Source organism: Malaclemys terrapin, chromosome 12 (assembly GCF_027887155.1).
Source record: "Malaclemys terrapin pileata isolate rMalTer1 chromosome 12, rMalTer1.hap1, whole genome shotgun sequence".
In the NCBI taxonomy this organism is placed as follows: Eukaryota; Metazoa; Chordata; order Testudines; family Emydidae; genus Malaclemys; species Malaclemys terrapin.
In genome coordinates this window covers 28,664,993-28,679,688 of record NC_071516.1, presented here as the reverse complement: position 1 = coordinate 28,679,688, position 14,696 = coordinate 28,664,993, and the positions used below count along the sequence as shown (strand labels likewise).

The 14,696-nt window shown below is 49.6% G+C and overlaps 1 protein-coding gene across 2 annotated transcripts in view; it reads left to right on the top strand.

Moving 5' to 3' along the window:
• The window catches only part of ZNF341 (zinc finger protein 341), a 28,574-nt gene extending 16,432 nt beyond the window's left edge, over positions 1-12,142 (top strand). For both annotated transcript variants that reach the window (XM_054046543.1, XM_054046544.1), the window contains exons 9-15: positions 282-475; positions 2,507-2,715; positions 3,781-3,877; positions 6,359-6,491; positions 7,913-8,024; positions 9,365-9,435; positions 10,973-12,142. In XM_054046543.1, the coding sequence (XP_053902518.1) occupies positions 282-475; positions 2,507-2,715; positions 3,781-3,877; positions 6,359-6,491; positions 7,913-8,024; positions 9,365-9,435; positions 10,973-11,484 (1,328 nt within the window). In that variant the 3' untranslated portion in view covers positions 11,485-12,142. The remainder of the gene's footprint in view (positions 1-281; positions 476-2,506; positions 2,716-3,780; positions 3,878-6,358; positions 6,492-7,912; positions 8,025-9,364; positions 9,436-10,972) is intronic.
• Positions 12,143-14,696: the final 2,554 nt, after the last annotated feature.

Below are 14,696 nucleotides of genomic sequence, written 5' to 3'. Positions count from 1 at the left end.
CTGGCACACAGCTGGGAGCATGACAGGTAAGAATAGTGGGTCACAGAAGGGTAGCTAGAATAATCAGGGCCCTTGATAATCTTGTAAAGGGAAGGTTACGGGAATTGAATTGTCTAGCCCAAAGAATAGGCACTTAGGAAGGGAGCAGAAGGCTGGCCCAGAGACCAAAGCTGAGTGTCACATGGCAATGCAGGACTGGGGCCTTCGTCAGTTTTCAAAGCTGTTAAAAAACTGACCTCAGGGATGCTTCAGTTTGTCTTTCTCTCTACCCATTCCTCCAGGCTTAAGCCAGGCCTCCAGGAACTCTCCCCAGCAGCCTCAGGCCATGGCCCCCGCAGAAGAGAGTGAGGTTGGCAAACTGGAAGCCAAGCAGGTTGTCCTGATTGATAGCTCTTACCAGTGCCAGTTCTGCCCCAGCAAGTTCAACACCTACTTCCAGCTCAAATCGCACATGACGCAGCACAAGAACGAGCAGGTGGGTGACGCATTGTGGACACTCGTGCTTGTGGGGCCCGCATTGGTAATCAGACTGAGACGTTAGTTTGACTCAAAGTGGTCTTGGTCTAATTATCAGTGAGGGTCAGGTAGACGTGGAATGAACATGGCAGGTTCTCCCCAGCACAAGGAGATGCCTGTCTTTATAGCATGCTTGTGGCTCTGTTATAATCGAGTGCATTCACGTCATAGCAGTGCTGCATTGTGCTTCTTGGCTCTCCTTGTGTGCGTCTGGATTGGAAAAGAGCAGCTTCAAGCAGAGCCCCAGCCCTGCTGTGTTGCCTGAAAGCAATCAGCCAAGAGGTGGGCTAGTTGGCAGCCGGGGAGAGCTGGAAAAACCAAATCCAGAACACTTTAAAATGGTCAGCAACCATTGAGTTGTGGAGTAGTTGCCTATGGAATCATAGAATACCAGGGTTGGAAGGGACCTTAGGAGGTCATCTAGTCCAGCCCCCTGCTCAAAGCAGGACAAATCTCCAGACAGATTTTTGCCCCAGATCCCTAAATTGCCCCCTCAAGGATTGAGCTCACAACCCTGGGTTTAGCCGGTCAATGCTCAAACCACTGAGCTATCCCTCCCCCTTGTGAAATCGTGTGATCTCATTTCTATTTCCCTTATCCTCCCTCCTCTGGCCTGTCCCACTCATTTGCTGTGTGTCTTTGGCAAAGACTGCAGCTTTTGGTGTTTACAACGCCCAGCATGCAGGGGCCCTGATCCTGACGGTGGGGCCTCTGAACACAACAATAGAACTGATCATAAAAAGAGGTGAACTTAGCCCAGCTCAGTGGGAGGGAGGGTGTTTGGATTTACCTGTTGGGGTTGTTGCCTTGCTTGTGGGTCCCCGTTAGCCTCAGCTGTGGTAATGTTGAGGCTGCATGTTCCCAGAGTCTTGGCTACCCATTGGGAGAAGATGCTATCAGGGAAGAGCTCCCCAGCATTTGGCTACCAGCTGTGTGTGTTACTGAGTGCATTTGGGCTAACTGGGCTTGGAGAAGGCTGGGTTTCCTGCTGTGTGGGCACAGTGGGGCTGGAGCACCAACCCCATGAGTTTCCCCTAGGGAAGAGTGAAATTAACTTTCACTCTTGTGCTACTTTCTGGTAGGTGCTGTGAATTTCTTTAGACCTCAGATCTGACCCATAGTAACACTGGTACAGTGTGACTGTGACCATTATGTTGCAGAGCTGTTTTATTTAAAATCTTCTGCCACCATCTCCAAGAATGTCTGAACAGAAGGCAGTTAACACATTTAACAACGGCATGGGCTCCTGCTGCTGGCACCGGGTGGGGTTTAGTGAATGGATGCTGCATTTGGAGTACTGCTCCCGTAACGGATGGTGCGTAAACAGCAACTGTGGCATGATGAAGACACTCTGGGGACTGAAATTGTTGCTTTTGTTCATAAACACAGCCAGGCTAATTCAGTGCTATCCAAACTAGGGGAAAAACCAATGGTCCAGCAAGAAAGGACGAAATTAGTAGCAATAATAATTTGACAGTGTACAGTGTGGGGGAGATTTTCAAAGGTACGGAGGGAGATAAGGCACCTAACGGCCAATGAAAGTCAATGAGAATTAGGCACCTGACTGCTGTTTGTGGCTTTGGAATCTCCCCCTGTATCTTTAATTCATGGATCTCACAGTGATTTAATTAAAGCCCCAACGCGTAGATAAATATCACCATCCCCCTGTAACACATGGAGAAAGTTGAGGTTAAAGGTGGGATTTTCAAAAGAACTTTGGTGACTTAGGGGCATGGTTCCTAGTGGCTTTTAGTGAAACTTGAGCTCCTAAGTCATTTAGACTCTTTGGAAAATTGCCCACTCAATGACTTGCTGAATGAAACAGTATCAGAGCCTACAAGAGCATACAGGAGTCCTGAGTCCGAGTCTTACGCCCTCACGTTAGAGTACACTGCATCTGTTGGCAGGGGAATTGCACTGTTTTTATTGCCAATGTGCATCACTCTAGTAGCTCTCCCTTCCTATCATAAACCCCTACCTCTTCTTCCAGGTGTACAAGTGTGTGGTGAAAAGCTGCGCTCAGACTTTCCAGAAGCTGGAGTCCTTTCTAGAGCACATCAAGAACCACCAGGAGGAGCTGAGCTATCGCTGCCACCTGTGCAGCAAGGACTTCTCCTCCCTGTATGAACTGAGCGTCCACCAGTACTCCCACAGCCTGCTGCCCCAGCACAGCCCCAAGAAGGACGTGGCCGTGTACAAGTACGGTAGCAATCTGAACAGTGGTTACCAGGCGTGGTAGGAGAGAGTGACAGCCTCGCGCTTCAGGCCGAGTGCGTGTGCTCTCGAACCAAGCGCTGAAAGGACATGAGGGGAAGCATGTGGGACCTTGTTTTCAGCCTCTGGGATTCTATTGGGTGCACACGGTGCATAGCTGAGTGCCCCACTGTCTGGCGACTGTGGCCAAACACTTTGTGCACAGAATGTGAGTCAGAGGGCTTGGGTGCCACAGGTGCAAATATGGCTGCTGGTGTTCGCTGTATTTACATATGGAGAGTGAACTGGCTACCTGGGTGAATTAATCACAATCAACATCTACAGTAAAAGGTGTCACTTATGTACCAGTGCAGGGGGTGTGGGGGTTGTGTCCAGGCAAACGTGGCCGTTCCACAACAGTCTCATTCTCATTTTAAACCAGAGCGGGCTTTGTTGACCTGGAAAGCTGATAGATTGGTTGATGGAGGGAGCAAGTGAGACTCTTGTGTCTTGCTCTGTGTTCTGTGACCAGCACTTACAGTGCTATGGAAATGCTGATGGGAAGATTGCAAGTAGATTGAGGAGCACAGTGACTTCTTGGATTGCATCTGGGAGCCTTGTCTGGATTATATACCATTATATTATGTGACTGCTGCTCCTTAGAAAGGCTTGTAATTTCTAGTTGTCCTTGCACTTGTAGAGAGGCTGAGGTTCATCTTGCAGTGAGTTAAGAGACGAGTGATTTTCTATGAGGGCTGGGCTCTGTTTAGGTTTGATTTCTCCCCTTGCCCCTCCATTCTGTATTTCTTGTAATGGGGTAGGGGAAGGATTCTTAAATTAGCAGAAGCCTTGAAGTGGAAATCTGGGTTTGCAAACTCCTGGGGTCGGGATCGGGGAGGAGGTTATTTCTACTCTCCAAACACTTTGTGTTCTGTTACTGTTTTTAACCAAACATTGGGAAAACTGAATAGAGAAGGTACATGGTGAATAACTGTCTGCAGAGGTAGGGTATGGGTTGGCTGCCGTGGCTGGTCCTTGCTCACATGCTCTCTTCTGTCTCTCCTCATTCAGGTGTGTCAAGTGTGTAAATAAATACTCCACCCCAGAAGCGCTGGAGCACCACCTGCAGACGGCAACGCACAACTTCCCCTGCCCTCACTGCCAGAAGGTGGGTGGGGCTTTTTGCACGAGATGACCCTGGAGAGATGTTTGGGTTTCTGAGGGAATTTGTCTCCCTTTCCTCTCCCTTTCTACCTCAGTACAGACTGGCAGGTCCTCTAGGACTTCTCAAGAGAGGGAGGGTGTGTGTGTTCTTGCCCCTTGTCTCTCTAGAGCAGAGTCCATTCCTCCCCCCAGTGCCAGCTTTTCTGCTGCACCCCATTCACTGATCAATAAACTTTTCTCCAATTTCTTGCCATCCCCTCAACCCTGCGTCATATTGAGTCCCAATCTTGCAAAGGGTTGAGTGCCCTGAGCCCCAAATACTCTATTGACAGCGGAGGACGCTCAGTACCTGACAGGATCTGACCCTTTTACAATACAGGAACACTGGATGTTACGCTGGCCTGCCTCACCTCCTAGAGTCAGGGATGCCTAGAGGAGCGAGGCCAGCTTTAGTGTGGTTTCCGTGGTTTCTTGGCTTCTCCTTCAGCCCCCACTGTGACCGTTAGCCTGTTCCCTCTTTGAACCACTAGGCACATCCTGCCTACAGGAGGAAAGATGTAGAGCCCCAGCTTTGCTAACCCATCATTTGTCTCCCATCCAAATAAACCTCTATGTGCCCCTCCCACTGTTGCCCTCTCCTCTTTTGAATGAATGCTGTGTGTCCTTGGAAAGGACAAGCCTGTCCTGATAGCATGACTGGAGCTGGACACCTTGGCAGCCTTTGGCTAAGGACGTTCCGATTACATCACCCCCGGGGGTTGAGGGGCAGAATTGTGGGCATTGAATTCTAATACACTTTGTTTGAAAATCTAGACTAAAATATGGACCCTTGCTCCTCTGTTTATAGCTAAGGAGGTGAAAATCCTGCAGTGGGGGCAGGAACAATCTCAGAGGAGTGACCACTTTGTACTGAGGTAGCTCGGGAAGGGAAAACGCACACCCGCCATGGTTAGTAACCCATCTTTATTTATGTGTCGTCTTTTGTCCCCCAGAGAGACAGGTGCTCTCTGTACAAGGCTGTGGCTATGTTAGTGTTAGCTTGCTTCTTTTCACATCTGCATGTAGGGAAGTCCACTCCCCCTCTCCCTTGATCCTTGGGGGACTTCCCAACACTCAGGGACAGCAGCCTGAGATTCCTGCTCTTGGAAAGCCCTTTAGCTGGGCAACTTTTTTTGCTTCTGAGTTTGTGAGTTATTAAGATTGCTTCTGTGTGGAGAGAGTGTAGCGTAGTGGTGAGAGCACAGCACTGGGAGCTAGGAGTGCTGGGTTCTCTGTCTAGCTCTCGTGCGGACTGGTGGTATTGTCGTCAGCAAATCATTGGACTGGCATGTTTTAGTTTTCCCGTGTGTGAAATGAATTGTTAATAATGTTGGCATGGCAAATGTCACCCATTAATGGACAAGTGCTTTGGAACCCTGTGATGGGAGATGATCGGGGGGGTGCATGGTACTGTTAGTACAGTGGTTCCCAAACGTTAACAGCCCGCGAACCCCTCTCACTAAATTGTGAAATCTCGTGAACCCCCTCCTAAAAATGAATATTTTCAGGGATTTAAGTTTAAATTTCCTCAGTGTGAATTTCCTCGGGCTCGGGCTAGGGTTCGGGCTGCCGGCTCCCCCGCTGACGGGGGCAGGGCTCGGGCTGCCAGCCCCAACTGCCCGGCCCTGCTCTCCCTGGGGCTCGGGCTGCCAGCCCCGCGCGGAGCGCTGGGGTTCGGGCTGCCGGCTCCCGCGATGACCACCGGGACTCGGGCTGCCAACCCCAACCGCCCGGCCACACTCTCCCTGGGGCTTGGGGTGTCTGCCCTGCAACCGGGTCCCACCTGCTGTCTCCAATGCCCGGGGTCCTCTGTCTGCCATTAGTGAAATTTTTCTGGCGAACCCCCTGTAACGTTCGGCGAACCCCAGTTTGGGAACCACTGTGTTAGTACAAAGTGAAATGGGCCGCAGTTGGTCTCAGTACTACCCCCAGGAAGAGGGCAGAGTGGATGCTTCTCAAATATTTCCATCTTGTTATAAAAGCTATTTGCAGGGGTTGCAGCCAGCGCTGCTTTAGCATCTGAAACTGTATTAAAGCTGTATTTATGTTTTCCTCATGGAGTTCTACAGGCCTCCTCTAAGCTTTGCTCCTTGGGTTTTATCTAGGTAAAAATCCTTCACCCCTTGCGCTTGCTCCCACAGCAAGAGCTCCAGCCCCCTATGGGGAGCAGGCTCTGAGTCTGTGAGAGCTGCTGGCCCAGCCCCCAGCCCAGGAGGGATTAATGCTATGCCCAGTCTGGTCAGGCCCTTTCTTCAGGACACCATTGATTGGTTGCACTGACAATCTTCAGCAAACCCCAATATCTGACCCCTGGCGAACTACCAGCCCCAACGTATTCTTAATGGGACTCTGGGCTTCTTAAACAGGGCTGGCTAGGCCCCGAGGTCCCTGGTTCTGACAGGGGCAGACCATCCTGTTACAGTCCCCTCCTTTTCTGTGCTCACAGGTGTTCCCCTGTGAGAGGTACCTGCGACGGCACCTCCCCACACATGGAGGAGGGGGCAAATTCAAGTGCCAGATCTGTAAGAAATTCTTCCGCCGGGAGCACTACCTCAAGCTGCACGCCCACATCCACTCAGGTACGTGCTTCCTCGTGCATGCTCTCCGCTGCGTCAGGCCTCCTTTGTCTCTCTGGGGAACGCCCCAAGGGGCAGAGCTGTCTGGATGGTATTTAGCGAGGATCAGTATTCAGCGCTCTTTTGATTCCGTTCCAGGCTAGCCGGAGTAAGTAGTGAAGTACACAACCTTTGGTGCCGGCTGCTTTTCAGAGTAATCCCGTGCTGCTGAGACAGGGTTAGCTGTTGAGCCAGCTTGGCGATCTCACCTCAGCACCCGCTGGGGGATGGGAGTGCAGCACACAGCCAGCCTCCTCCCTTCTCAGGCTTGCTGGGGCTAGCAGCACTGGCCTGGAGGAGGAGCACTCAATGGGAGGTGTAGCCATCCACCCATTGGCCAGAGGGAGCATTGCTGACATGGGGCCTTTCAGGGAGGAACTACAGCAGGGGTTCGCCAACTGGGGGTTGTGAGGTTATTACTTGGGGTGTCGCGAGCTGTCAGCCTCCACCCCAAACTCCACTTCACTGCCATCATTTATAATTGCGTTAAATATAAAAAAGTGTTTTTAATTTATAAGGGGGGGGTCACAATCAGAGGCTTGCTGTGTGAAAGGGGTCACCAGTACAAATGTTTGAGAACCACTGCACTACAGAGATAGGTGTGGGAGTGGGAAGGAATCACTTCTTTCTGCACTCATGATTTGGGCTTTCCTGTCCTACTTTGGAATCAGATCACACCCAAACGTGCTCGGGCCTGATGGAGTATGGGGGGTTCTCTCTCTGGGGAACAGGGCTACATGAGGGCGGGCTGGAGGTGATTCGCCTCTGGAGTCTTACCTCTGTTTTTATTGGGCTTGAAGATGATGCTTTCCTATGATTCTTCTGCCTGCCCTGTCATAGCATGGGGAGCAAGTGATGCTGGCAGGTTGGAAAAGCTGCGCTGTCTTCAGAAAGTGGCAAAGGGACATGCCCTTTGGGGAGGGAAGTGGACATTTGTCATAGTCTCCTGTGTCCCCTACCCTGAGTGTTATCACTTCATCACCTTCGGGCTTCACACACAGCTATCTCCCTGGAACCTGCTGTTAACACGCTAGGGACTGGCCAGAGGTGATCTCCTGCAAACCCCTCGTCTGGGGCTGAGCACACTTGGCAGCCCAAGGGGTGAGGAAATACACTTGGCTCCATAACCAGCAGGGCATCCTTCTGCTCCTAGAGCTCTGGGCCAGATGTAGCTAGAGGAGAGGCCTTTGCACAGCCTGGCTATCAAGTCTCTGTGCTGAAGTGGGTGACCCAGCTTGCAGGGAAAGCAGGGGACATCACAGAGCAGGAAAGCGGAGACTGACGCTGCTGCCTAAGTGGAAGAACTAAAGGGTCATTAGAACAATTTTAAGCCCTGGGGCCTAGTGCAGCCTGTGTGTCCCTGACTGTGTCTCTGTCCTGCGCAGGTGAAAAGCCCTTTAAGTGCTCTGTGTGCGACGCAGCCTTCAACCGGAAAGATAAACTGAAGCGACACATGCTGATCCATGAGCCTTTCAAGAAGTACAAATGTCCCTTCTCGTATGTACCAAGTGACCCCTGGCAGCCAGGAGCCAGAGCTGGCTTTGTTGTTCCTGAGATCCCACTGTGCTTTGGGAAGGAAGGTCTCCTTCAGTCTGCACAATGAAAGGGCTGTTATAAGCTCTCAGAGTGTGTGGATAGCCCATATCGTGTGGCACCAAGCAACCCACTGCTTCTTGGGGAGGCTCCATGCTCTAGCAATTTTGAGCAGGGAGCTGGGAACTAGCAAGTCCCGAGTTCCAATTTGCTTGCCGCACTCCATTCATCTCTGCCTCAGTTTCTCCCTGTGTAAGATGGGGCTGATCCTACTGCTTCCTGGTGAGGTTGTGAGGTTTTATCACATCACACTGGTAGAGCACTTAAAAGTGCTAGATATTATCAAGGGGTTGCCTGAATGTGTATAAATCCCATATGCTCCGCCGTCAAACGTAGCATTGCCTAATGCATGAGGCACTTGGGAAGGTTTCTTATTTCCACTTCAAAATGTCTTTAAAGCTTTGACCGAGATATGCCCATCCTGCCCAAGGTTACATCGTGTTGGCAGGACAGGGTGGGGAAGATGCCCCTTGCTCTCTGTGTGGATAGAGATCTTGGGGCACAGTCTGAGCCTTTTGCTGGCACTGTGTTCACTGAATGTGTCTTCTGTTTAAAAAATGAGCCTCGCAATAACTGTCCATGGTCCCCAGGGGTGGGGGCGTCTGGCTTGGAACATGGGAAATGGTTGCCCTCACTGCTTGGGCTGGAGGAGTCCCCTACCCTGAAGGGTAATTGAGAAGACATCAGTTACTATGACAAGAGACTGTACACAGAGATATAGCCTATCTCCCAGTTAATGTGGAGTCAGATGGCTTCAGAGCCTTGGTAATGCTGGGGCCAGAACTCCAGCTATAGGCCCTTGCACATCCCAGCACCAATGGGCACGTTTCAGATACAAGAGAGAGGCCCCTGGCATAACATGGTCTTTCTTCAGTGGCCTCAATTCACATGGCTTCTCCCCACTCCTCTCCCATCCCAGTCAGTTTGCAACACTTTTGACACTGCTTCTGCCTGCAGCTGCTTTGAAGCACTGTTAATACCTCTCTGTGAGGGGACCCGTGATGGGCACCGTGTGGCTTTCCAGTGGAAGCCACGTGCATCCACATTGCAGCACTCATCTTGTACCACAGTCGGGAGGCTGAAATTGTGGGGCCCCTGTTGTAACACCCGGTGGATACACCCAGAGCTCTCCGCAGCACATGGGTGGTGAGGGATGGTGTCTGAGAGCTAATGTATGTATCTCTTTCTGTCCTTACCACTCCCCACCTGATTCAAGCTGGTTACTGGGATTTTTATTCTTACAGAAGCCACACGGGCTGTAATAAAGAGTTCAACAGGCCAGACAAGCTGAAAGCTCATATACTCTCCCATTCGGGTAAGTGGGACTGTAGCTCTCCCCGCTTCCCATAGCTGTGAATGAAAATGCTGCTTGAATTCAACCTAAGTGCTTAGAGAGCCTCTTAGGCAGGAGGCCAGTGTGCATATCTCCTGGCTTTATTTTTCAACCAGAGCAGTAGTAGGGGTAAAATGCCTATGAACTGTCAAGTGAGTGGATTACTAGTACCCTTTATAGCAGTGAATAGTAGGACTCTTACCCTTCTCGGCCCTGTTGCTGGATAACACTAGTCTACATTGATTCTACCCACTAAATACATTGTCCTAGAATCCAGAGAAGCAAGAGATGCCAGAGCCCTTATGAAATCAATCCGCTCCATTCCCCTGACAATGCAGGATTCTTCCCTGAAGGATACTCTCCTGCTTTGTCCAGCTATGACTTGAATGATGAGACGTCCACCACTTCCCATGGGAGATTTTCCACAGTCTAATATAAGGAGTTTCCCATGCAGTAAAACTAATAGTGTCACTCACTGGCTCTGCAAACAGCTCCTGGCTTTGGGATTTCTACCTCTGGAAGAGCCCTCATTCAGTTTGCAGCTGTGTCTAAGATCCATGCACATTTGAGGCTATACAAATAATAAACAATGTGGCCAGCTTGGGATATAGGAATTCTGAAGCAGAGCCAGGATATTAGGTGTGCTCATTTGCATATTAATACCCAGAATCCTCTTTCTGCCCCATACCCAATACTGCCCCCATGTCAAGAGTAATCTCTTGGGATTCAGATGAGCGTTTGTGTGAGTTCCACATCCACACGCCTAGAAACAAGCTCCCAGGGAGCTCCGCAATTCTTGTCTGACAAGTAGCACAACTGTAGATCTCTCCCTCTCCTGTCTGTCACGTCCAGAGCCCTGAACAGAGCAGCTGGATATGCACTGTAGATGCAACATCAGTTTGTTCCTCCAGTGAAGTTAAGGAGTTTCAAAAAATCAGTTCACTTTCTTTACGGTTCCTAAATCAGGAAAATCTTAAGTTTAAGAGCATAGGTTTCACTTTTCACTATGTTCTCCTGAAATTGCTTTCATGGTATATTGCTCAACTCCCTTTAGGGGCAGGAGCAATGCTGTCCTTATGATAAACCCTGAAATTAGGGTTCCAAATCACTTCAGGCTCCAACCTGCCTTACACATTCTCGGCTTACATGCATTTTTTTAAATATAGAAAATGAAAAAATCTGATCTCTTTGGGGGTGGAGGGGCAATTGTTTTAAGCAGGAAAAGAGCATCAAATAAAAGTGTTTGGGGAGCTTTGGGTGGGGATTTTTGTCTTGTTTTTGCCAAGCAATAGTTAAAAAATTATTCGGCTTTGAAGAGCAGACACAACTATTGAGCCCTGTTGCCGTGTGATTAACGGGTCCATCTACCCTGTAAGGAGCAACAGAGGGTCCTGTGGCACCTTTAAGACTAACAGAAGTATTGGGAGCATAAGCTTTCATGGGTAAGAACCTCACTTCTTCAGATGCAAGTAAGGAGGGTTCTGTAACTAAGCTCTTTCTCGTATTGTGCTTGGCTTAGGAATGAAGATCCACAAGTGCCAGTACTGTAACAAGTCCTTCAGTCGGCGGGCCCACATGGTGGAACATCAGCGCTCGCACACTGGAAACTACAAGTACCGCTGCCCCACCTGTAGCAAGGGCTTCACACGCCAGAAGTATATGAAGGACCACAAGTGCAGGCTGAACTCACCCAAGGACAAAGAGCTTCAGATCAGGAAGGCCCAGAAGAAGCGGGGAGCTCGGCGGAAGGTGGGCCTTCCTCTTCCCAGCCAGCTGGCCCTGGCAGAGCTGAAGGACAGTGCAGAGGGGGAGGACCCCCGGGAGAGTGGCCCCAACAAAGAACAGTTTCGGGAATCAGACGCAGTCCTGTCCATTGTGGTTGGTGGGTCAGCAGCTGCAGATTCGGACCTTGTAGTCCCCGGCCAGCCCAGCAGCATCACGTCCAGTCTTGCCCTGGCAGAGTTGCAGACTGGCACAGATGTGCCGTGCGCCATGCTGGCTGTCCCCGTTTACATACAGACTACGGACTGATAAAACTGTGACCTGTGTGTGCTTGGTGAGTGGTAGGGGATCCGCATTTTCTTCACCCACTGCTGGGGTTGCCAGACTCATGGTGAGATGGGCTGAAGTGTCTGGATCACAGTGATACAGAGACCAAAACTCTTAGGCATGGAGATGGGTAGGGGAGACAATGATTTTCATCTCTACCTACCGAGGTACATGACTCCATAGAAGCCAGTGATGGCCAGCAGGTCCAGAGGGGAATGGTTACATTTTCTTGTCCCCGTTCAGCACTTGTCAATGCTGGGGAGGGGTGACAAGGAGCCCTGAATCAGGGTGGGAAGAACGGTAGAGACCATGAGCAGAAAGCTTTGCAAATCACCGTCTGCCCCATTCATGTTTTTATTGTAAAATCCGTATTATTGCCCCATATATGGGGAGGGGCGTTTCCAAGTGCAAATACATGATCCTTCCTACTGGAAGCAAGTGCATCCTGATATCCTTTGGGAACATTGTTCATAAATACCCTAATAGACACTGCCAGTGTGTCTCTCATCTGTGTGTGTTAGCAGAAAGGCTGTATTATCTGTACTGTGTGTGTATAAACACAATGGTCCTGATGCTGCAGCTGCTCTGTGTGAAGTCGGGATGGCCAGCAGCTGTGGCATTATGCCCACAGTTGTGTGCATGTACGTGTGTGTTCTTTTCTTCTGTTTCAAGTTCTCGCCAGGATGGTCACTGCATTTTAGCCATTCTATGTCACTCTTTAGCCAAGGATCTCAAAATGCCTTAGACACAAATGAGTTAATCTTCACAACAGTTAAATACTCCTTCCATTGTCCAGCGGGGAACCACAGCACGGCAGGTAAGTGAACTATCCCAGATCACACAGGAAGTGCAGAGCTAGGGCTTGAAGCCAGATTGCCTGACTCCCAGTCTGTTGGTCTACATGCTATCTCCACGCTTCTCCATGCTTTCCCTCAGAGGTGCTGGAACTAGGGATGCTGGGTGTGCTGCTGCACCGCATGACTTGAAGTAGTTTCTATCATATACAGGGTTTAGTTTGGTTCAGTGGTTCTCAGCACCTCCATTGTAGAAATTGTTCCAGCATACCTGCTAGCTATTAGAATTGCAAGATTCACTGGTGTTACCAGACTGGCCAAACTTCATCTCCAAGTCATGGGCAGCTTCAGTGTGGAAGCTAGTGAACCTCTGAAGCAGGTGTGTCCTCTCAGTGCCTTATGTTACTGTGATTCAGCCTTCAATTCAGCACTTGGTCATTGACTGCATGAACAATGGATCTTTTCCCACTCCCCTTCTTTCTCACTTCCCTGCAGGTGACTGGAATAATCCTGACTCGGCAAATATATTTCTCCCCCAAACCCCTACCCTGCAAAAGGTCAGGTGGTTGCTGGAGGAAAACATCTCTCCAAAATGAGAGGAAAGTAGGGGCTGTGGAACATGTGGTGAATGAATGAGCTCAGAAATCTTCCTCTTCCTGCTAGGACCTTGTAAGGGAAGGGGAGATGTGGTTGTGGGCTGCTGTGTTTTGCATTAGTTTCACTACTTTGAGCGGATGTGACAACGTGTTGATGGGGATAGCACGGCTATGGCAGGTGTAAACTTCTGAGTAACATGAGGCCAGCCCTGCAGTTAGTGCATGGGAGAGACCACGTTCAGTTGCCTGCGCTGACTCCTGCTCCTTGCACCAGTGGAGCCCTTTGCTCCACGGGGCAAGAGAGCTTCTCCCAACCCTCTGTCAGCTGCTCTGATTATGGATTTGGACTGATGAGCACCGGAGGAACTCCCCTGTTAATCCTTCCCTGACCCAGAGAAGTTCAGTGCAGGCAGGTGGAAAATTACTTTTAAATGAACTTCATTTAGTGCTGGTGAAAAGGGCCACATGGAGAGCACAGGAGACCAAAGTTCTGCCTCCATGGAACAGGTAGGACATGGGCAGCAAGAGCTGTGACTCCTTCCCTCCCCTACCTGCTAGGATCCCTTCTGCAGATGAGTTTCCATTGCCCAGCCAGTCTTCAACCTCCTTGTTCTGACAACAGCAGAGCATTCCTGAAACAGATACTTCACTTGCCACAGACAAGGCCCTGATCATTAGGAATGGGAGCTTGAACGAGAGCACCCTCTTAACCTGTCCTTTGGGATTAGCTCCTACACCCGCTTCTCCATCGCTTTGTCCAATGCCATTTTAGATTACAACAGTGCTGGAGTTTCCTTCTTGGATATCTCTTCTGTGCTGGGCCCTGGATTCAGAGTAAAAGTCAATTGGACAACAATCAGCATTTCCAGCAGTAAGGCTTGGCCTCACTAGTGCTGCAGTATGCCCAAGAGCCTGAAATGTTGCATTTGCTGTAGCTGCTCATTGTTACACAGTCCGTAGGAAGACTGGTGTTGTAGGCTCTCATTTTGGAGCTGTCCAGTGTTCAGAAAAGCTCCTGGTAATGGCGTCTCCTTCCCCAGCCTCTTTCTTGTTTTATACATGAGAAGAGCTTGTAGAAAATCTGCTGAAATGGTGCACAAGTTTCTGACAACCAGAGCAGTAATAATAATGTTACTGTGCAATGGTCTTCTGGACCTGGCTGACCACAAGCATCCTGTCCTGTGTGCAGCAGCTTGTTCACAGCAAGTAGTTCAGGGACGTCCTTCCTGTCTCCTTGTGATGTTGAAACAATTAGTAAAGAATAGAATTGTCAGACACATAGAAGAACATAAATTGTTGGGCAAAAGTCAACATGGTTTCTGTAAAGGGAAATCGTGTCTTACTAATCTATTAGAGTTCTTTGAAGGGGTCAACAAACATGTGGACAAGGGGGATCCAGGGGACATAGTGTACTTAGATTTCCAGAAAGCCTTTGAGAAGGTCCCTCACGAAAGGCTCTTATGTAAATTAAGTTGTCATGGGATAAAAGGGAAGGTCCTTTCATGGATTGAGAACTGGTTAAAAGACAGGGAACAAAGGGTAGGAATAAATGGGAAATTCTCAGAATGGAGAGGGGTAACTAGTGGTGTTCCCCAAGGGTCAGTCCTAGGACCAATCCTATTCAACTTATTCATAAATGATCTGGAGAAAGGGGTAAAAAGTGAGGTGGCAAAGTTTGCAGATGATACTAAACTGCTCAAGATAGTTAAGACCAAAGCAGACTGTGAAGAACTTCAAAAAGATCTCACAAAACTAAGTGATTGGGCAACAAAATGGCAAATGAAATTTAATGTGGATAAATGTA